Source organism: Octodon degus, unplaced genomic scaffold (assembly GCF_000260255.1).
Source record: "Octodon degus isolate 3935 unplaced genomic scaffold, OctDeg1.0 scaffold00091, whole genome shotgun sequence".
Taxonomy (NCBI): Eukaryota; Metazoa; Chordata; class Mammalia; order Rodentia; family Octodontidae; genus Octodon; species Octodon degus.
In genome coordinates, this window is record NW_004524667.1 from 4,215,851 (window position 1) to 4,237,747 (window position 21,897).

General features: G+C 39.1%; 1 protein-coding gene across 2 annotated transcripts in view; it reads left to right on the plus strand.

The window, feature by feature from the left end:
- The first annotated feature begins 4,411 nt into the window (after positions 1 to 4,411).
- Positions 4,412 to 21,897, plus strand: part of CUNH8orf34 (chromosome unknown C8orf34 homolog) — a 154,489-nt gene continuing 137,003 nt past the window's right edge. For both annotated transcript variants that reach the window (XM_004637532.1, XM_023722398.1), the window contains exon 1: positions 4,412 to 4,738. In XM_004637532.1, coding sequence (XP_004637589.1) covers positions 4,412 to 4,738 — 327 coding nt within the window. The remainder of the gene's footprint in view (positions 4,739 to 21,897) is intronic.

The window sequence follows — 21,897 nt, forward strand, 5'->3', positions numbered from 1 at the left end:
TAACCACTGAGAAGAATGTATGCAGTGTATTATTTGTTGAAACTGTACTTTCGATTTGATTTGAAACTGTCTCATTGCTATATGTTTATCAGTAAAACTTTGAAAAGAAAAAAAATAAAAATGAAAGTCCTAGGTTCATTCTCCAGTACTGAAGCAAAACACAAGCTGAGAGTATAACAGTGTAAAGGCGCAGGGTTCAATGCCTAGTATCAACCCCATTTTCCCCCTCCCAAAAATTATTCTCATAAAGTAAGGGATTTTAGATAGACATTGTTTATAAATATCCCACATATTAAAATGAAATATTAAAAGCTGATATTTAAATTTGAACATTAAAGAAAATGAAATATCACTTGCTAAGATCAAGAGGCAGGATATCACAAACTGGCAGCATCCTTTGAATTCTGAATTGAGTAGTGTCAATAAGTTGGTGTTATCAGCATGGTCACAATCAGTCATCCAAAAGTGATTGATTGTCATTATGCAAACTCACCAAGAGATAATTAACTTAGTATGAGGCTACAAAATTACCTTACTTCCCGACACTGAGGCTGCTTCCTTTCTCACATTAACACACTGGGAAGGCAAATTAGTCACCAAAGGACTCTTGGCCTGAGCAAATTCAAAGGAGGCAGAAGTAATACACCTCAGCTATGCTTGGGGGGATTTACCATACTAATAGGGTTCCAATACAGACTGTGCAACTTACTAGCTGAGACTTTGGTGTTCTCAGCTTGAAAGATGAGGATCCTAGTAGTCCTCACTTCATGACCCTTCCCTGAAGATTAAATGAGTTATTATGGAATATAAAATGCTTGCAACTGTATTTCCTACTTGCCAAATTCTGTGGTTGTGCTTGTTTGCATTATTTGAGAGGCATTTTGGAGAAATGAAGAAAATTACCCCTCTAGCCTACTTTAGTGAACAGATTTCTCATATTGCTGGATTCTTCAGGAAGCTATCTGTCCCTGTGTAGTACTAAACAATGTAGGAAAAGAGATATAAGGAGGGAAGAAGTATGCATCAGAACTGACAGTCTAAATTCAAGGAACTTACATAGAATATCTCTGCTGTGTGACTTCAATATTCAATTAATTTCAAGGGATTACATTGCTAATGCTTCTTAATTGGGTTAACTGGACTTTGCAGTTGTCCTCTTATTTTTCATCAAAAATCATTTAAGGAGCTTTGCAAGGTGTCTTACAAATGAAGTTAGACAAGGGCTTTAGTACATTCTATAAATTGGATTCTGTATAGTTGTAAATTATGCTGACAAGCATTCTTGTAACACAATGAGGTCAAACAATCTTATGGGAAATGAACTTTTTATGTAGAACCCAAGCCAGAAAAAGGGACTCATGAAGATACCAAATCATGAGTACAGAAAAACATTGTAAATGCAATCCAAGGTCATGGCTACATTTTAATATTACAGGATTGAAATGATACATATTATGAAGACATACAGCAATATGAACACAAAGATATAGTTGTGAGGTATCTGTTACATGAAGGTATACTATATCACATGCTATAAACTATATGGAAGATTTTAAATTACAGCTCATAATTCTAAAGTCTGTAGTCTAAAAGGACAAAAATATTCATGTAACCAACTGAATAAAAAAGTATTTAAGGGCCATATGTTGGAGACAAAAATTTAGCCTGAGCTTTAGCACATAGGTGGATTTGAATTCATCTAGTAAAAGTTAGCTCATTCTATGGAATAACTAATGTGGTCAGGTCATAAGATGTAGCCCTTTCCACAAAGGGATGTTAATATTTCTATACACAATTCTTGCATAATTATCAGGTCAGAAGTTAGAGGACAGAAATAGCTTTAACTTTGAAATTAGAAAAATTAGGTTAAAACTTGGCCTTAACAAATCTACATGGGGTGACTCCAACAAGTAACTTTGTTCCACAAGTTAGTGTCATCTTTGATTTCCTCTTCCAATCTCATTCTTCATACAGTTAATCAATAGTTTAGTCCTTGCACATGACTTGGGTACATCCCCTATTCTCCATTCCCACATTGCAGTCAAAACCCTGACCCTAAACATTTGTTATGGATTCTGTGACCTGAATAGTCATGTCCCCTCACCCACAAGTATGTGTCACTTCTGAAGAAGGCATTGAAGACTTCAATGGATTGAAGTCTCTTTACATTTATAATCTCATATGATGATCCTTTTTCATTCTGGTCCTATGCCTCTCCAAACACACACCTGTTGCATGTCTCTGTGACCTTTTAGATTGCTATTTTTCAATGTCAAAGACTTTATCCCTATCTTTACTCTATCATTCCCATGAAGAAAAACGCAGTATTTTACTCTACTTTCAACACTCAGGCTCTGCAGACAATACCTTTATGAAGCACTCCTTGAGAACATAGTTATTACATCATCAGTACCTTCACAGCATATTTTATGTATTGTATTAGCACAACACTGACATTATTTGTGTACAAGCCAACCATCTCTAGAAGATCAAACAGTAGACAACAAAGACAAGGTCTTTCACTTTGCAGTTCTCAGTCCTAAGATAATGTCTGCCACAGAGAGGTTACAACAATACATGTCATGGCAATGATGTCAGACTTGAGAATGAATGGAAACAAGCAACTGATTTGTAGAAGTGGAAGGTGGTATAGGCCTTGAGAGACTTTGAAAATGCTTTAGAAATATGCAAACTTGAGGTGTTCAGTGTTTCAAACACATAAATGGTTATATGTATTTGATGTTTCTTTAATACATAAACATGTTATAAGTTTAAGCTCTATCTTTTCAAGATCATTAAAGAAATACTTTCACATGGTGAAAACTTGATCATTACATTCATTATTTGATTGAAAGAAGGATCCACTTCATGCCCCCTAGAAGAGGAACACTTATTTTAGAAGAGTGCCGTCTTCATTTTCTAGTACAATGTAGCATCAAAAACACTTGACTTTTTAGTTGGGGCATAGATAATTTTGCTTATGGCTCTACAACATAACTTAGAGCAATTAGAAATATGGATGCTCACTCTTACATGTTAAGTTTCTCTTGAACTTATTAAAACTACAGAAACAAGTATACCTTTAAACTACAATGGAAAACCTGTGATAACTGGACAGCTCAGTACTCTTCAATTTTATTCTCTTGAGCAGATCATCTGAATGAGTCTTATTGTAATAGTAACAACTTGGATGTCTTTGCCTTCCAAATCATGTGCAGGGTACCAGTGTTGGTTTCTTCTCTGGCAGATTTCTTACATGTGAATCATTAAATAGAATTAAAAATATTTTGTGGAACATTCCCTTTTTATCTTAACTGTTGCATATTGTCATGTGTCATATAACTACAGACAAAATGCTTAGACACCAATAAAAGTATCATGACTAAGAAATTTAGAACGCAGTCTACAAAGGCAATCTTTACCATTGCGTTCTACTTTCAGGACGATTCCCATCGCACTAGGTATTTCTAGTTGTTAGCATAAATCTTTTGGGTTTGGCAAAACTTGATGGTTAAGACTCTAAGAAATTGTTTTATTTCACAGGAAGGAGCCCCGTGAAATAAGATCTCAGGTGTTCGTAGGTCCTTACCTGTGACATCTTTGCATAAAAGGAAAAGTACTGCCTAAATTGAGTGAGCTCAGGAGGCAGATACAGGAAGCTTTACATGAAAGAGTAGCATATGAGATGCAACTGGAGGTGTGTATACATAACTTAAAATGTGCATTGCAAAGGCAAACTTGGAAGGAGAGGCGTAGTTGCTTTTATCTCTTCTCCCAGTCAAATCGTGAAAGCTTGCTGCCAACCTTTTTGGAACTTTTTCGCTGGTTCTTGACCCGTATTCCCCAATGGAATTGCTCCAGGCCAAACCAGACCTTTTGCTGTTTCTTTTTGTTAAAAGAAAGCAATCTGGTTTTTGCTGTAACGCACCTGTCTACAACTTCGCCCTTCTCAGACTCTGAACTAGTGTTTGCAGAGCGTAACGCGCCAAGGCGCTGACGGGACGATGGAGGCATCTCCTTGCGAACTGCAGTTGTACCTGCCGAGGAGGAACCAACAAGCACCAGATTTATGTGCACTTTGAAAGAAGCACCGTCACCATTGGCTTTCGGAGCGCGCTGTCTCTAGGGAGCGGCTGGCAGAGGAAGCACAGCACCCGGAGGAGCCCTGGCTGTTTGTTGCGGTAACCTGGGCGAGGAGGCTTCTCCAGCGTCGCGCACCGGGACGCACTGGCGCTCGCCCTGCGCCCCCAGCGCTGCTCTAGGCGGAGCTGCGCCGCGGCCGTGCTCCTCCCGCCCCCTGATTCCTGCTGCTGCCGCCCAGAGGAGAGACAGGACTCTGCTTCAAATTTCCTCTGGGAGCCGGCGCTGCGGAGAGCCGGACGGGTGAGCAAAGAGGCGGAGAACGCGATGAATGAGTTCTTCCTTCGCCTTGGAGTTGACTGAGTTGGCCGCGCGGCGTCCGGGTTTCCAGCTGTCTGCGCCCCAGAAGCTGGCGGCTCCCGGGGTCTCTGTCCACGCCCGCGGCAGGGACCGAGCCAGCCGCGCCCGGGGAGCCCAGGCTCCGGGGCGCCCGTCCGGCCTCAGTTGGGGACCAAGGCGCGTAGTCCCCGGCAGAGGCGCCAGGTCTCCGGGCTTCCTGCACTCCGCCCGCTGTCCCGTCTGCCTCTTCATGGCGTCTCGTCAGCAGACCAGGATCCAGGCTTACCTGGAGAGGAACAAGATCGGTCCTCTGTTTGAGGTAAGGCGCTAGGACGGTCCCACTGTCTTTGGGGGAAGAGGTGCGGCAACTGACCCAGAACATCCTCGAGGGAAGGCGTGATACAGAGCAAATGCGCGGGAGAGGGCGCCCTGTGGCCCCAGTTCAGTGGCATTAGCTCTGCCCAGCCCAGGTGTCCTGGAACGCGGCCGGGTGGGCACCCCGCCAGATCCCGGGATGCGGACAGGTGAGCTCCGAAAAGCCCAGCCTCAGCCTAGCCAGGCAGTTTTGAGCTACCGACAGTCCTGCACCTTGTAGCCACATGGGCAGGACCCAGGCAGGCTGAGATAGCAATGCACAACGATGCACACATGCACACTCAGATGGTCTTACACACACACACACGCACACACACACACACACACACACACACTTTGGGAATTGACAATATCTGGCGTGATTTTTTTTTTTTTTTAACGTGGGCGGTAGTAGAACCCGAAAAAGTGGAGGAGGTGCTTAGCAATAGAAATGAACATGGTTAACTGAGAAAAATAGCTAATGGCAAGGACCAGGCTTCAGAAGGTGCAGCGTGTTGAAAGAAATTAGAACAGGGCGAGACTGACATTGATCTCTGGATGAAAGGAGAGGCCTTGCCCTCGCAGACCGCACCTGTAATGCGGGGAAAACAGGAGGGGAGCGGCACTGGAAAAAGCACAGGAGTATTTACAGGAAGGAGACAAATGGCTCTGAGCTGTTTTCTTTCGCCATCAAAGAAATGATGACAAAACCACAGCATGGGGAAAAAAGAGCGGGAGGCTTAAGAACACGAGAACCAGACTGGAACCTGGCACCAACAAGCGTCCCAGCAGTTGCCAGGAAGAGGGGTGCGTGTTGGGTGGGGCGTGTGGGTCGGGGTCAGGTGGTGCGGTCTGAGGCCGAGGCCTGCGGGGAGGGGGGCGGCCCCCCCAGGTCTAACCTTCTGGCTGGGAAGAGTTGGGCAGGAAGAATACCTGGGAGGGGAGGTGCGCCCCCGGGCTCCGCTGAAGCCGCTGGAGCTGTACTTGGAGGCCGTCTGTGGGAAAAAGGGAAAGCACGGATTGAGAGGGAGCAGCCCTTGGGGACTGAAGAGATGCGGCTGGGAGGGGAGGGGCGGGCAAAAAAAGGGACAGGAGGATAAAGGTGTGGCGGAAGGGATCTTTTCTCTGGGAGAATGAGTTTTCAGCAGCCAAAGCCTGTAAGCATTTCTGAGGCCTATGTGGCCAACTTTGAAGTTAGCATAGTTTCTGGGAAGGCAGGACCATGATTGCAAATGACGCTCCTTGAAAGGGTTACAAAGTCCTACAGTCCTCTTGACTTTGTTTTCTGCCTTGTTTCCTTTAGCAAAGGAAGTTTTGTCTCTGTTAAAGGTGGTAGCAAAGTAGAATTGCTGGGGTTACCAGCCTTGCAGTGACTATAGACTCTGCATAAGCCCGTTTTAGGGGAAAGAAGACGCGCGCACACGCAGAACAAATATATGTATATGACCCTTTACAGTACAGCAATTGCATCCCAAGAATCATAAAATAAATAGATTTAGAATGTATATCTGCTGGCTGCTCTCCTAGAGTGTAAGACACAGTTAGGGAAAGACACGTGAAGTTTTCTTAATAGACGCTGCTCTCATTTGATTTATTTTAAAAATCCAAAGATTCTTTCCAAGTGATGGTTGTTTTAGAACATATGTACACTTTCTATATGATTAGAAAATAATCCTAATTTGATGTTTATCGAGGGCCAGCCAGAATGCTCATGAGCTAATTCTGCAATGAAAAAATTTTAATGTTGGCAAAATTGTCCCATAAAAGCCTTAGATCTCCACACCAAAAGCACAATAGATTTATATGCTTTGTAGTTTTTTGAATATATTACACAGCACAGTCTCCATTAGCTGGGATTACACTGATGAATAGTTAATTTTTAAGTGTTGATGAGTGTGGTTTATATAATTGAGCAGAGGAAAATAGTAATAAATTCTCTTTTACTAAAACCAGGATGGGACAACAAGATGCTTAGTCAACAATTTTGATCATGATGCAGCTTGATTTTGAGAGTAGAGTCATGTGTGCTTCACAAGTCGGGAAATCTCCCCAGCCGGTTCTCTCTCCCTGTGGTAGAAAACAGCTAAAGAAATACCACCCATGCATTGGACGGTATTGAGCTAATATTCTAGTCAAAGCTGTCAGACTTACACAATGGTTCTAAGCACAGATTTAGGAGGTCAGAAGAGGTTCCTAAGAATCTGAATTTATGGAGCAGCAAGAAATGATTTTGCTAAAGTTGTAGTTTCTGGGCCACATATTAAGAAACAATGAAGAAGCTACAATCTTTACTAATCAATAGAAATTGGAATAGGCAGCTTCAGTTTTCTTCAGTTTCTTATGTGTGCTTTCTTGTGTTGAGGCATTGGAGTTAGTGACACTTACTTTAGCTTTTGGCGAATTCAGCATCTGGTAATATGTCCCTTTTGCGGATATCATTAGTTAGGAAAGCTGCAAACAGGAGGATCACTGTGAGTCAGAGCTGCATAGTGAGACCTTGTACCAAACACATTGAATAATGTTAGAAATGTTTTTAAGAAATTTTTTGGAGTGATACATTTTAAAGAGAATATATGAAGGTTAATTAAAACAAGAGTAAAGATAACCTACTTATTGGTATTGAGATTACCTATTTTTTTAAAATCTGTAATTTTTAAGCTTATTTTAAGTTAGTTGGTTTATTTATCTCTAATATTTTATTTGAGGTACTTTTAAAACACATACTAGATGCATATTCCAAAAATTGCTTACCTTTAAATTAGTTTTATTTCTAAATGATTTAAAAGCATAAAATTACACTGCCTTTAAATGTGACTTAAGATGTTTAGAAACACTATGTGATCATGCCTAAAAATTACTGATAGTCCTGGCTAATAATATTTTAATTAAATAATAGGTTGTTGTAAAGTAACAATGACTTACAGTATGTTTTGCAAACTCTTGGAACTTTTGTAACATATAATAATTTCAATATTTTGGTTGGCTTATTGATAGCAGGTGGACCATGAAAACCTGGTCATCCATTTATAGGAGTTCTTGACATTGCTGAAATAAGGTAGCTCTATAATCCTACTTAAGTACTTCACACACAACTTACTTAACTGGCAAAGTGTGAAATGTTTAGGCTTCTTCCAAAAGAATATTTTTACAGTGTATAGCATGGAAGATGCTCGGTACAAGCCCTGGACTTGTCTCAAACCCTGAGGGGTTTAAGCCAGTCAATAGGCAGAGACATTGGCAATTAGAAATTCGGAAACTAAATAATTGTCTGATACCTTAATAATTGTCAAGTGGTCTGCTTTGTCTGCACTGTAAACAGTTTAACTTAGTTCTTGAAAGATTATGTAAAATAATTCTTTATTTTCCACATAGAAAAGTATAAAATTTTTAGTTTCTCTCATTCCTAATCGATAAAAAAAAAAAAAAAATGATTATTTGAGCCTGTTGGCTGGAAGAGTACTCATAGAAGACATGCATCTCAGTTCAAGCCTAACCACACTCACTGAGAGCCTGAGATCTTAAGCACAATCACAGAGCTCTCCTAAATTTTCCATAGAACTTTTAAGTCTCTGTGTACCAAAGTCACTGCATTCTCTACCTATGTGCCAATGTACTGCAGGTAGAAGAGATTGGCTTCATCATCAGTTTTGTTTAGCGGAAAGTATTTCTACTCACGTAAGCTGAATTTGCACTAACAAATCAGGTGTGCTTGCTACAAGGTGAGCTCAGCGCCCTCAACCTACACTCTCACACTTTTGCTGCTGCCCCTGTACACTCATCTCTGCTTCCTGCCTCCTGTGCAAGCTGGAACTCCAGTTTGCTTACATCTTTCTCAACCCACCAGTTTCCTTTATTTATGTCCCTGAAGGGCAGTGTGAAAAATGCCCATATCCTCACTAGAGAGCTGTAGCATACCCTTGGGCTTCCCTGCTTCATGAGGCCCTGGGCTGGCTGTCATCCAATGCCTGAAGCCAAATGTCCTATCTATTTTGGCTGGATCATGGCTGTGCAGGGCAATGGTGCTGAAGACAAGAAGAATGCCAGTTACTTCTGTGTGGTTCGAGGTTGGGACATCATTCCTCACCACACCCCTGGAAAAGGTATTTTATTTATTTATTATTTACTTATTTATTTTATTTTATTTTGGTGGTACTGGGGATTGAACTCAGGACCTTGCACTTGCCAGGCAAGTGCTTATTCTACTGAGCTATCTCCCAGCTCTAAGATATTTTAGTGTTTGAAAATAATTTGTCTTTGGGCCAGTGAGATAGCTCAGTGGTCTAGAGTGCCTGCTTAGGCAAGCATAGGCAGAAGGGCAGGGACCTTGGTTCGATTCCAGCACCACAAGCCTCACCAGCCCTGCTCCCAGGGCAGTTTGAGCTGGCCACAAAAAAAGAAAAAGTCTTTAAAACTGTCATTTAAACAGAAAAATCAGGAAAATGATTTTATAGGCAAAGTAGTAACATTAGCTTGGCAGTTAGTGTGTGTTTAACTTAATGGCTTGTAAATATGTCTCTGGAGTGATATTTGGGCTTTTCCTGTATCTAGATTTGTATGCATATTTTATTCCCAGAGTAGCAGACAAAGAAGGAAGTTCCTCTTAAAATGTTTGCTTGAGAAAAATCATAATTGTTAATTTACTTCCCAAAATTTTCAAGTCATTTTTACATTTTTTTTCTAAGTATTTTGGTACAGGATCTTACTATGCAGCTCTGACTCACAATGATCCTTCTGTTTTCAGCCTTCCCAGCACTGGGATTACAGGTGCACTCCACCACCCCTGGTCTTGGTGGCTGGCTCAGCGCACCCCAGAGCAGGACCACATTTTTACAAATGTTAACAGGTTTTGGATCAATAATCCATTTATTTTTTATGTTTGACTTGATATGCAGTATTTTTAAAGTAGTTTCTACAGAAATAAAGTGTTTCAAAACTGAACATGCTAAACAACTCACCTTTTAACTTTTAAAACAATAAAGGATAAGTATGAGAAAATTATAACAATATACTTTTAAAAGTAATATTTTAATGTTTGTATGTTCCTTCTAAAAGAATGTGATTAGTGGAAATAGGAGGCTATGAAGATTATCTATAATTTTCCTTCCTTTGTTTCCCTAAATAATTAAATCAAAAAGCCATCAGGCAGATGCATGCAAAGAGAACAGCTAAGTGGGACAGCAGGCCTGCAGGACCTCAGGGCAGGATTAAAGAAGGGCCTAGGAAAGCTGTGGGTGTGGACTAAGAGATTTGGTGTAAGTGAGAGGGGGCAGAACATTGAGAATAAGGATTGGAAATCACGCAGGCCAGTTTTCTCATTGCTGGATGCCAGGTCACGAAAATTAAAAGCTACAGTGAATTTTATTGTATCAGACTGAAATTGGAGACACTGATACAATGTCATGATTTTTAATAATAGTTGTTAGGGTTGGGGTAGGAAAAAGGGACAGCAAGTTGAACCACAAGCTGGCAACTAGAGGGAGTCATGCTGTGGCCAGGTTCTGAAGCCTGACTCTGTGACAGTGTCCTGGCTGTGTCTTACAAGGCTGTAGTCTTTAAGACATTACGCTGAGGGAGCATGGGTACTTGAGATTACTCTGTCTATTTCTTACAACTGTGTGTGAGTCTACAATTACTTCAAAATATTTTAATGAAAAAAATTCTCAAATATAATTTTTTAAATTTGAAAATAATGTGGCAGATGATGTAACAGAAAGAATAAAGCAATTAGTTAACTGGGAGGTAAAACGATTTCAGCATACAGATACATCAAATAAAGGTGGAGTGGATAAAGACAATGGGAAATCTGAGACCAAGGTATTAGATAATTTTTATAGAAGGGTAATTATGATGCTTTTCTAGATTATTTTAATCTCAGAGTATTTTTATTTGTAACACAATGATTGTAAAAGCCTTTGGGCTTGACTGTGGTGGCAAGTGTCTTTGTCATTTCATTGACCACTACAGATAAATGAGTTGAAGTGACTGTCCCAAAAGATGTCCCTGCTTCCTGTGCCATCCTCTGCACCTCTGACTGTACAGTCAAGGGTGTATGGTGACCAGGTATCTACTAACAAAGATGTTTGTAGGTTTTATCTTGTCCTATCTCAAGTAGGCCTTGGGTTCTTGAGGGTGGGGAACAGCGTGCCTTGCTTCATTGAGCATCTGTAGTAGTGTCTGCTGGAGCATAAGCGCCAAAGCGGGGGCTGAGCAGATGTCTGTTGAAGTAAGCAAAGGATTGACTGGTGCTTTTTGTTGCTTTCTTAGGAGAGAAAAAAAGAATAAGGGAACTTATTAGCAAATGGCATTCTAATATTTACTATTTTAAAACCAAGGGAAAAATATCTCACATTCCATTAATTTACATTTACATACCTTGAAGACTTTAATTATGTTCTTAGCTACATGATTAGCTTACAGCAACCTTTTCCTTTTTCATGTGTGCTTTCAAGAGTGGGGATGATAAATTAATTCACACCAAAGTGCAGAATATAGTATATAACCATCCCCAGTGGATTTGCATGTAATAGGGAGTAGCATGACACATTTGTAGGAGAGGGAGGCAGGTGATATTTGGAGACAACTCAATGTTAGCAGCCACTTACTGTCTCTTTGGCCCTGAACAAGATATTCCAGCTCTCTAAACACTAGTATCTTCATTTGCAAAGTAACATCTAGAAAGGTATCATGAGAAACGCTTTACACGGAACACATAACGAATACACTTTGATTAAAAAAAAAAAAAAAAAAAAAGGATTGCACTTTGGTGCCTCACAGTTGGTGGGTGTGCATTTTCAGCCACCTTCATGTTACTCTTTCTTTTCCACCAGTATTTGTGGCCCATGGCAGGCCAGAAGGAGAACTGCTTTAGAGGGTTGGCCTTGTGATATCTTGAGATGGAATCTCAAAGCTCGAGACCCTGTAGCTCTGGTATTAATACTACTGAAAAAGTTTCGTGATGATGGTGTCAAGGTGAGCAGCAATTGGCAGAAAGCAGTGTGCGTGTGTGCGTGCCTGCATGTGTGTGTGTGTGTGTGTGTGTGTGTGTGTGTGTGTGTGTACGTTGCAGGTAGCAAGGAAATATTTGCCTACTGCAGCATCACTACAGGGACAACAACTTTGGCAAAACTTTGAAACATAATATTTAATTAGAAAGTAATCCTAGAAAACATTTTCTCTTAATTATCTCAAAGAGGCTACCAGGATCACCACTTAACTGCAATAAACACAGCAACCCCAACTTTCCTGCCACTCCCTGTAGTGTGGTTGGCTTTGGTTTCCTTCACATCCTTTGTCATCGACTGTCATTATCCCACTAGATTTATGTCTTTGATATCAGTTTACATTCTGCTTATTTATGTTTGAATACAAACCACTTAGCCTTTTAAACAGCTTATGTCTTCATGCCTAGAAAATGTCTGGTACACATAGCAGGTGTCCTACTACATTGTTGCCATATTCACATTTATGAATAAAAAACATCAGGGCCAACTTATTAAATCTGAGCTACATCATTGGTGTAAGAATAATCATTTACTAGTTTGAGCCTGAGACTATTGTTAGCAGTGTATGTGAAATTTTACTCTCCTGAAAACTCATTCTACATGAATATAGTTTCAACACCTATCAGAATGTTCATTGCTGGATATTTGGAATTTAATGTAAATATTTGGTAGATATTTATTGGGTATATATTATATACTGAGGAATATAAGCACAAATGAGACATTACCTATTCCCAGCAACTGAAGTGCATTTAGAATCTTGGTATTTTTGGGGTGCTCTCAATCTGTTACATCCTGTTAATCTTATAAAAGCCACCCTTGGTTTTTCATTTATATTCTTGGTCTGTTTTCATACTCATCAATGTCATTTCATCATTTTAATACTATTAGTAAAAAAATTCATATTTGAAATTGATTGAGTGATTTTTAAGAGTCACATATATAAACTAGGTAAGGCAGATGACTGATAAATGTTTCTATTTGAATAATGTATCAAAGAAAGAAGTTTTACTTTTACTTTTTCCTCTAAATTCTTAGCAACAGCAAAATATCTATGAATGAGCTTTTAAAATATTAGTGTAGGCAGTATTCTACATGAAGCACATTGATAATTTCAGGTTCAAAGTTGTTCTTTTAACATAAAAAAGAGAGGCTGCTTTTTGAAGTATATCCTGGAGCATGTAGGAATGTATGTCTCCTACTATCTCATGTTTGAACCTACTGATCTAGATCCACAGGGAAAAGCTAGATTGCATTGAGAATACACCCTATTTCCCTGTACGATGAAGCATACCTATTGGCCTGAAGTGAACTTACGGAGTAAGAATTACTTACAATTTTATAGTGTGAAAACAGTTATGGAAAGCTGTTTTGCTTAAAATATGGTACCTCTCAGTGTTCTGTCCCCCATCACATTTTACATAGACTGCTGGAAAACTCAGCTCCGATAGAGTCAAGGCTATTGTTGTGAGCGTTGTTTCCTGAAATTAACTTCACCTTGTTTTACTTACCTTTTTCACTCCGTTTTTTTCATCTATGTAGTTTGATCACAATTTATACTTCTTTGGAAAATACCTTAAGTTCTTTCTGAAGTAAGAATATATATAGAACTTTTAAATAAATCATAAAGCAATACAGTCTTGGTCCCATTTTTTTTCTGTAAAGTATAGAATGTAATATTTCCTTTTGATGCATTCTACAGCTGATTTTCTTTCTAAAATATTTACTTGGTGCATTCTAGGTCATTCAGTGAGAATTTATTTGTCCATGTGTCTCAGCTAATGCTCTTACGAACAGCAGCGATGAAGCTGCCTGAAAGGCAAGGATTGAAACCCAGGCCTTTGCACAATATTTTCTCCCCTTGAAAAATTTCCACCTTGCTATGGGTTCTGCGTCCTGTCACTTGTATCTCTGGCTGAATGTCTCATCAGAGAGGTCTTTATGGGCTGCTCCATCTCAGCTGTTCCCTAATCAACCTCCATCATGCCCCGCTGCTTCATTTTTGCCAGAGTACACACCTGTCACTGACATTTTCTTTCTCGTTTGTTCAGTGTTTGCCTTCTCTTAAAACCAACACGAAAACAAGGGCTTTGCCATCCTTGTTCTCTACGTATCTGCCTGTTGCAGTGTAGTCCATGACCAGCAATTAGTTAGTTGTACTTCAAAAATGGGAAGAAAATGTTCAAATGGGAAGGGGAACTGGGGGATTGGAGAAAGGAAAAGAAAAACGAAAAAGGAAAAAGGAATCAAAGCTTTTGTAAATATGGAGTGGAAGAGTAGTTCAAGGGTGAGTAGAGGAATGGAGGAAAAATAGAATCAAGTTATATCAAGTACAGTACAAAATTTCTAAGACGAACCTGACCTTATATATACACCTAAAAGGTACCAATAAATTTTATTAATAAGAAAATTCAATAATTATTAATTTACATTTAAAAATTGACCAATATTATATAGCTACTCATTCTGTTTGTCTTATCAGATATTTAAAAAGGATTTAATAAACATTACCCACATGTATTATAATGGAACCACTAAAGCCGTAGACAGGGATGAACTCTAGATTGTATGTGCCATATTATCACCTGTGCGTGAGATAGACAAAAAGAACAGAGCACAATAATAGTTTGTATTTTCTGTGTGATGTTCTGGAAGAATGGATTATTCTTGAAGATGGTGTACAAGGTTAATAGGCTCTTTATGCTCCCACACAATCCATCTAGTTCTCTGAATTACTGCAGCATTGCTAGTAGTGTTGATGTCACTATTTTAGAGAATCTATTCTTCTAGAGGTCCCTGTTGTCTTCCACATGCATACCCTACTTGAATTTTAATATTGAAGTTCTTGTCAATTAAATTTTTCTGGGGGGGGGGAGGCCGTCTGGGCCCACCCTGAGGGCAGGGCTGGTGCAGCACATGGTGTCAAGAGTTGAACTGCGATCCTCTGCACTTGCCTAAGCTTTCCTAAGCAGGCACTTTAGACCACTGAGCTATCTTGCCAGCCCCCTCAACAATTAAAATAAAGACTGGGTGGAAAACACTAAATGATAGGCCAAGTGAGAAGTGATCAAGGGGAGATGGATAGAATGGAAATAAACAGGTAAATAGTAGGATTGGTTTCTGATGGATGTAGTGGTGGGAGGAATGAATTTTTAAATACAGTCCTCCTAGCTCCTTATATTTCCCCTTCATTTTTAGATCTTCTTTTGGAAACCTTAAATAACACTGAGAATTATAATGGTGTTTGCTACCTGGCCTCATAAAGCTTTGCATGAAATATTTCCTCCTATACCCTGCTCTTTGAGGGAATACTCAGAATGAACTGAGTAAGGGCTGCGGAGATAGCTCAGTAGAATAAATGCTTACCTGGCAAGTGCAGGGTACTGAGTCCAATCCCTGGTACCACCAAAAAAAAAAAAAAAAAATGAGCTGAGTAATCATGAAGGGACTTGAGAACTGAGGCTGCCTCAGGAAGATGCCTGAAAGCCTTCTGGTAACACAGCTCTGAGTCACGGAGGATGTAAATGTTTGAAAGCAGCAAATGTTGGGAAGCCACCCAAGGGTGCCATTTAAGATCTTCTAAAATCTCCTAACCATACTTTCCATTGTACCTACTCACTGCCTTTCATATTAAGTAAGTTAATTTGTCCAATTTGCCCAATATATATAGTGTCAAGTTTTGTTGGATAACCTTTCTACATGGAAGATTTCCCTTTCTTCTAGAATGTGTGAGGCCAGGCTCCTTGGGAAGTGTACTCTGAGAGATTAGTATGTATACAGTTGATTATGGAATGGCCCTGGTGGGGTGGGAAGGAAGTGGGCTTGAGTCAGGGAGAAAGTTGAGACACTTATTACAGAATCCAGCCTGTACACAGGGAGGCTTAGCTAGGGTGCTCTGGAACTAAAAGGCACTGAGCATTGTTCCCATAAAAGTACGATCAAGTTTATACTCCACAGACATGTCTTGAGAAGCTGACTTCCTCCAGACAAAGTGAGACCTGTGGGGAATCAGCAGCCTCTTTCAACTGTTGAAGGACAGTTTCTGAGGGGACCTTAGCTGACAGCGTTTAATGGGTGATGCTCCTGCATCTGGCAGGACGAGCTTTGGTGTCTGAAGGAAGGATCTAGAAGGACCTGAAGGAAGATGCCACAGTATCTTCCACATTTCCCCACCCAACCCTCAGTCACTCTGAGAGGAAATTTTGTGACTTGCCTTTTGAATGAAATATTTTTTCAGTGCTCTTTCTTTCTTAGGTTTTTCCTTTTCTGTGAATTTCTGCTACACTTGTGAAGGAATCCACACATTTTTGTGGTTGACGACACTGTCACTTTAGTACTGCTTAGATTGTGGATAGTCATTTTATCTATATTGCTGATTTTTTAAAATATAAAACTCCTTGTAATTGAATGAACAAATTCATAAAAAACAGCATGGTCTACAGGACATGGAATAATCTTTGCTTTATATCCACAGAAAGTTAAACCTATCCATTTTTTATAAGTTTCATAAATGAAAAGATGCAAAGACCTCATTGAATGTTAAAAGCTAATCTCTAAATGTAAAAGGAATTGAAATATCAATAGTTGGTTACATGTGTCAGTTGGACTGCTTTTTTCATATAAGTCAAACTGATTTGGAGGTTCTTTTGTTTACAACCTAAGTCCCAAATTGTCTATGCAGATACAAGTACTGTACCTTGTGTGAAATATACACCACACACACACACACACACACACACACCCCACATACCACACACACACATACACACACACACACACACACACACACACACACACCAGCTTATAGGGTTGTAACCTATGCAAGGATAAGAAACATAAGGTGAAAATAATGATATTTTTATTTCTGTTTGTTTAATTGCTTTTGTTCTCAGGTTATAAAATTGGGGTCTAAACCAGAGTGCTTCACTTTATTTTTCACATCTGACTCCTATTGAATGACGCGATTGTTTTTCAAAATTAAGGCTTTTACAGAATAAATCTGAATTTAATATTTCTTTCATTAACACAAACATTTTTGCTTAATATCTAGCAGATTCTAATGAAAATTAGGATTTTCATTGTAGCCCTATTTTGGTATAGTGAAGGTGCTGTAGAATCTACACATATATTGAGTTTATGTACATTTTTATTTTAAGACATATGAAAAGGTGATGCTGGGGATCATACAGCTCAAGAAAGTCAGGATTGTAGGGTTTCAGGCTCCATCTTGCTTGTGAAAGTGACTTGTGGGGAGATTTTTCCAGATCTTGATTTCTAAGGTTGGATTCTGAAGTAGGTATAATTATGGTGAATGGAAGTTTTGCATTTTTATTTTAAGTTATATTTAGAAATATGCTAAGTTCTCACTTATTTTTCCATACACTGAAGTTATTTTGAGTTTTCTGTGTAGAAAAGCCTGGTTTTTATGAAGGTAAAAATGTTTCTTTATGGTTGATAATACCTTTTATTACCTTTTCATCTCATTACGATGCTGTTTTTGTACAAAATGTGAAAAATGACAATTTTGGTTCTTCTTAGCCTCTGAAGCTTTTATTTATTTATTTTACTTCATTTGCTAAGGTTTTTAATATCATGTTGAACAGAAGTGGTAAATAATATTATGTTTTTTTGTGTATATCCTATCCTAAGAAAGAACACTGCAATATTAGCAGATTTTTATTGGTACTTTTGATAAGGTTTAAATTTTTTTTTCTTATAACCTGCAAATTTTTTTAAAAGTACAATATTAGTCAAGGAATATTTTAAGATCTGTATATACTGAGATTATCTTCCAATGTTTCTCTTCTATTTTGATAGGGAGAAATAATATTATTGAGGTTTATTAATAATAACTGTATTCTGGAAGAAATGGATTCTGTTCAGGCTATGTAGTTTTGTTGATTTGCTTGTTTTGTGTTTGGGGGTTCTTGCTTTGGCTTTGCCAGATTTTAGCTGTTAATATTTTCAGTTTTTTACCTTCTACTTTGCAAAGTTTTAAGCTCATTTTTTTCCACAAATATGCTGAAAGTAATAAGACTTACTCATGTCTTAAAATCTGAAATTGAGCTATGTTTTCACCTTCTTTCTAGATAATTTAGGAACTGCAGAGTGCTTGGCTGTAGCCACCATTTTTTCTAGTTTGTGTGCTACTGCTCATTATTTTAAATTTGCCTTTCTAATTTTTCAGATGCCTAAAAACAACAGTTAGTAAACATTTTCACTTCATCCTGGCTCTGCCCTACAGCTCTCCATAGATTTTCTGGAAACCTATCTTCAACTTTCTTTTTAAATTCCTGAGCTCTACCATTATCCACTGACCACAGATTGGTACATCCTACTTCCAGCAGGAGTTCAATCAAGTGAAGAGTCAAACTTGTTTGAGATGTTACTTCTTCGGATTTTTTTTTTTTTTTTACGTTTTTGTAACAGACATCTGAGTGGACCTGCAATGCTGTAATCAATATATCAACCAGTTTCAAGGTTGTTTTTCTTCCTTCCCTCTTTCACTGGTCATAATGAACTTTGATGTGAACATAGGTGTAGGCTGAAGGAAAGGTACTAGCATAGCACAAGTATGTGTTGAAGGAATCTTAGCTACATGTAGAGACAACATGCATTCTGGATTGTGGCTTCACATATCTAGACTTATTATTTTGTGAATCAAAGACTAGCCACCTTATGATGGGGAGCTCAATCTCATGGGCAATTAATTTCCCGTAGTCAAGTGATCTACCAGGGCTCAAGAGCAAACTGAGATTCTATCTTAGAATGAAATTAAACTTTGGAACAGACAAGATCTCTCCAAAAAGCCCTAGACATTTTGCTGCATCATTCCTATTCATGTTTGCAGCCATTCAGGGCAGCATCTTTCTGAGCACAGGCTCTTCACGTGCTGTGGAGTCTACTGGGCATGAATGCTGTGTTCTCGAGCAGTGTGTGCTATAGCTGGACCATCTGCAGTGCCTCCTCTTGCTCAGGAATTCATTTTAAAAGGGCAGCTTTGTTGATTACTCAGAATATTGTTGCTTATGATGTCTCCAAAACCCAAAGAGAGTGCATCCTGTTGTAGTATTAGGTGGTATGGGTGCAACAATTTCAGAAGGTTATTATAGAAATATAGAGACGAGACAAAAGCTTAATGTCCTGAGGGAGCAGGGAGCAATGAACAGAGCCCAAGGAGAACTGTTGTCTCACTTGTAAATTCAGGATAGCTGGGATTCAAGGCTGCAGATAGCAGCTTCTCCTGCTGGCCCCCCACCCCGTTTGTTGTCTCTCTCTTTGCTTGGGGTGTTGATGGCTAGATTTGTGTAAACTTAAGAGTTAGGTAAATGCTCAAGTCTACAGAGAGAGTAGTTTGTGTTCACCAAAGTAATTATGCACCTTCCTTAGCCTACCTTTAGCCCTCAATAAATGTGAGATGCTTCTGTGGCTCTGGGCTCACTTCCAGAGAGACTAGCCTCAGTGAGATCTCTAAAGCTATATTCATCAGGTCTTCTTGTTGTTTCTTTGGGTACCGACCCATAACATACAACAGGTTATCCCCCTTAACAAACTGTCAGAGACATCATCAACTTCCCTGATTCCTAAATTTTCAGTGTGCACACTGTGATAACCCAAATCAAGTCACAGCTTGCTAGGCTTTAGGTTTCTGTTTTTCTATTATGTAGACAATATTATACTCTTGTACGCTGTTTATCTCTTCAATTTCTAGGAACATCTTAATTGGTCATCAAGCACCTTGAAATATTATTGCTGGTTAAAATGTTTGCTTATAATTTTGCCAATGTTTCCCATTATGGTGCACATGTCCATCTTGTGTGTAGAAGTTCAGCACATCCATCTGGACTTTGCTATTCTGGACCTCCCTGTTACAGTTGAGTCAAAAAAGTTACATTAGTACTCTAGCCTTTGGAAGTCAGCCAGTGCCTAGCTTTTTAAGGGTACTTCTCTGCCTGTTTTCATTAATGTATTTCTTAAAGCTTTTGTAGAGGAAATGTCCTCTGAGATTTCTAGAGTGGGAAGTGGATGAGTGTGCAGTTTTTATATAATAAATTTCACTCCACCATTCTTATCTTCTTATGCTTTTAGAATCTTCCCTTTGCAGCACAACAGACTATGGTATCCTAACCTGATTGATTCCAGTCCTTTCTAGAGGCTCTGAGTCATGTAACAGAAAATTACTAAATATGTCAAGAACCTCTAAATTCTCTGGTATTAATTAATCCAACCCTGTCTAATGTTATAATCTATTGCTTTGGTCTAATATCCTTGAAATCCAGTTATACATATTCTCCCCAAATTTCTACCAAAATATAATATGGAAGCCTTACAGACCTTAAGACATCTTCTCACATTTTATCTATCTTCTAAGAGTAAGCTGATATCTGACTCTAGAAAAAGCAAAGGTGGTAGGATGAGTCTTTAGTAGAAAGCTTTTCCCACTGCTAGGCAACCGTCTGTGAGGTTCTGCCTAGGATTATCAAGAAATGGGCAGGCAGGCTGCTTCTGCTGGGAGGAGAAGCTTGGAGAAATTTAGGGCTCCACAGTTTTGGCTTCTCCTGTGTCCCCTCACATGTTACCACTTATGTTTTAGGTCACTATTCCTTCTCAATCAGTGTCATAAATTCATATTTGGAAAGTCTATGAAGTCACATATTCTGTACAATATGGATATTTCCAAAGTTATAGAATTACAATGTAATTTGAATTCTCAAAATAAAACTTTGTGTTGGAGTTTCTGTGTTTACTCACAGCTGTAAAAAAGTGAGATTATTTTCTGGCTGTCTTGAACCTTTATGAGTTCTCTAACTGACTCGAGAGTTTGTAGGTTTGAGCTTGCTGTTTCTGTCTGTAAGCTGTTAGTTGAGTTGGAGTCTCCACCTTAGAGTTCTTATCACCACCATTCCTGTACTAATGGTCAAGTGTAGCGGGCACTTGGTTTCCCAGGCACGGATTTTTCTAAGTATGTCATCACAATCAGGTGACATAGAATGACTCCATACAATAGGCACTGTTAGTATTATAATTCCCACATTGGCAAAGAGCTTAACATTGTAGTTCAAGGCCAAACATATGATTGTGCTTATCATAGAGTTCCTTCTCTGAGGGTCTTGATCTAAGTATAGTATTGTTCAGGAGCCAGTTGGTAAACAGAAGCCACATTTGGTATTTCAAAAGAGATCATTTAGTGTAAAGAGCGGTGGGAATAGGAGCTGAACTGAAAGCAATCAGAGAACTACTAGGATAGCAGAGTTAATAACTTCAGGAATCACCTACCTCCCAACCTTAGAAAAAGAAAAGAAACTGGAGTTATCAAATCTTACAATCTCATAGAAGAGGTCTCTCCTGATGAAAAAGATTAGTTTCAGTAGTGCTAGTAACTGGGAGGATTTGCAGTGGAACTGGTGAGGGAAGAGGAGAGAAAGAGAGAAAGAGATAGACAGACAGACAGAGACAGGTTGACAGACAGACAGACCCAGTTGGCCAAGGTGGAAGAGTGACAGGAATAAGCAGCAATCAGGCTGAGGTAAGCCCGTCCTCTGTTCTTTCTGCTTACCAGTTTTTTTAGAATACTAATGTAACTTTAAAAGGAATTTATCTGAAAACAGAAAGGGAATGTGCAGAATCTCCATGCTTTTCGTACAAAGAAGAATATAAAAATGCAGAGTTGATAAGAAATAACAGTGTTATAGTGGGTTTGGTGATAATAGGCAGAAGGGCGAAGATAAAAATGTCCAACTCTCATAGAATTTTCTCTGAAGCACTGGTTATTTTGCTAATCGTGATAGAATCCTTCTGGATGCCTTAAGTCCTGGCCAGATGTGTGCAGGGTTTGCTTTTTATCCTGTATTCTCAGATTCAGTGCTTCAACCAAGAATTCTGAGACCCCCAAGACAGTCTCGTGCCACATCCTAATGATCTGCTTAATTCAATTATAGAATTTTATTTTCTGAGATCACAATATTATTCATAACAGCATATTAAAATATATTTTCTCAAAATCATTTTGAAATCAGTAACTTTTAGAGTTTGTTTTTAGATATGCAACTTATATTAAAATGTGTCTGGGCCCAGGAGCTAGCTCAGCAATGCAGCACCTACCTGGCAAGCACAAGGTCCTGTG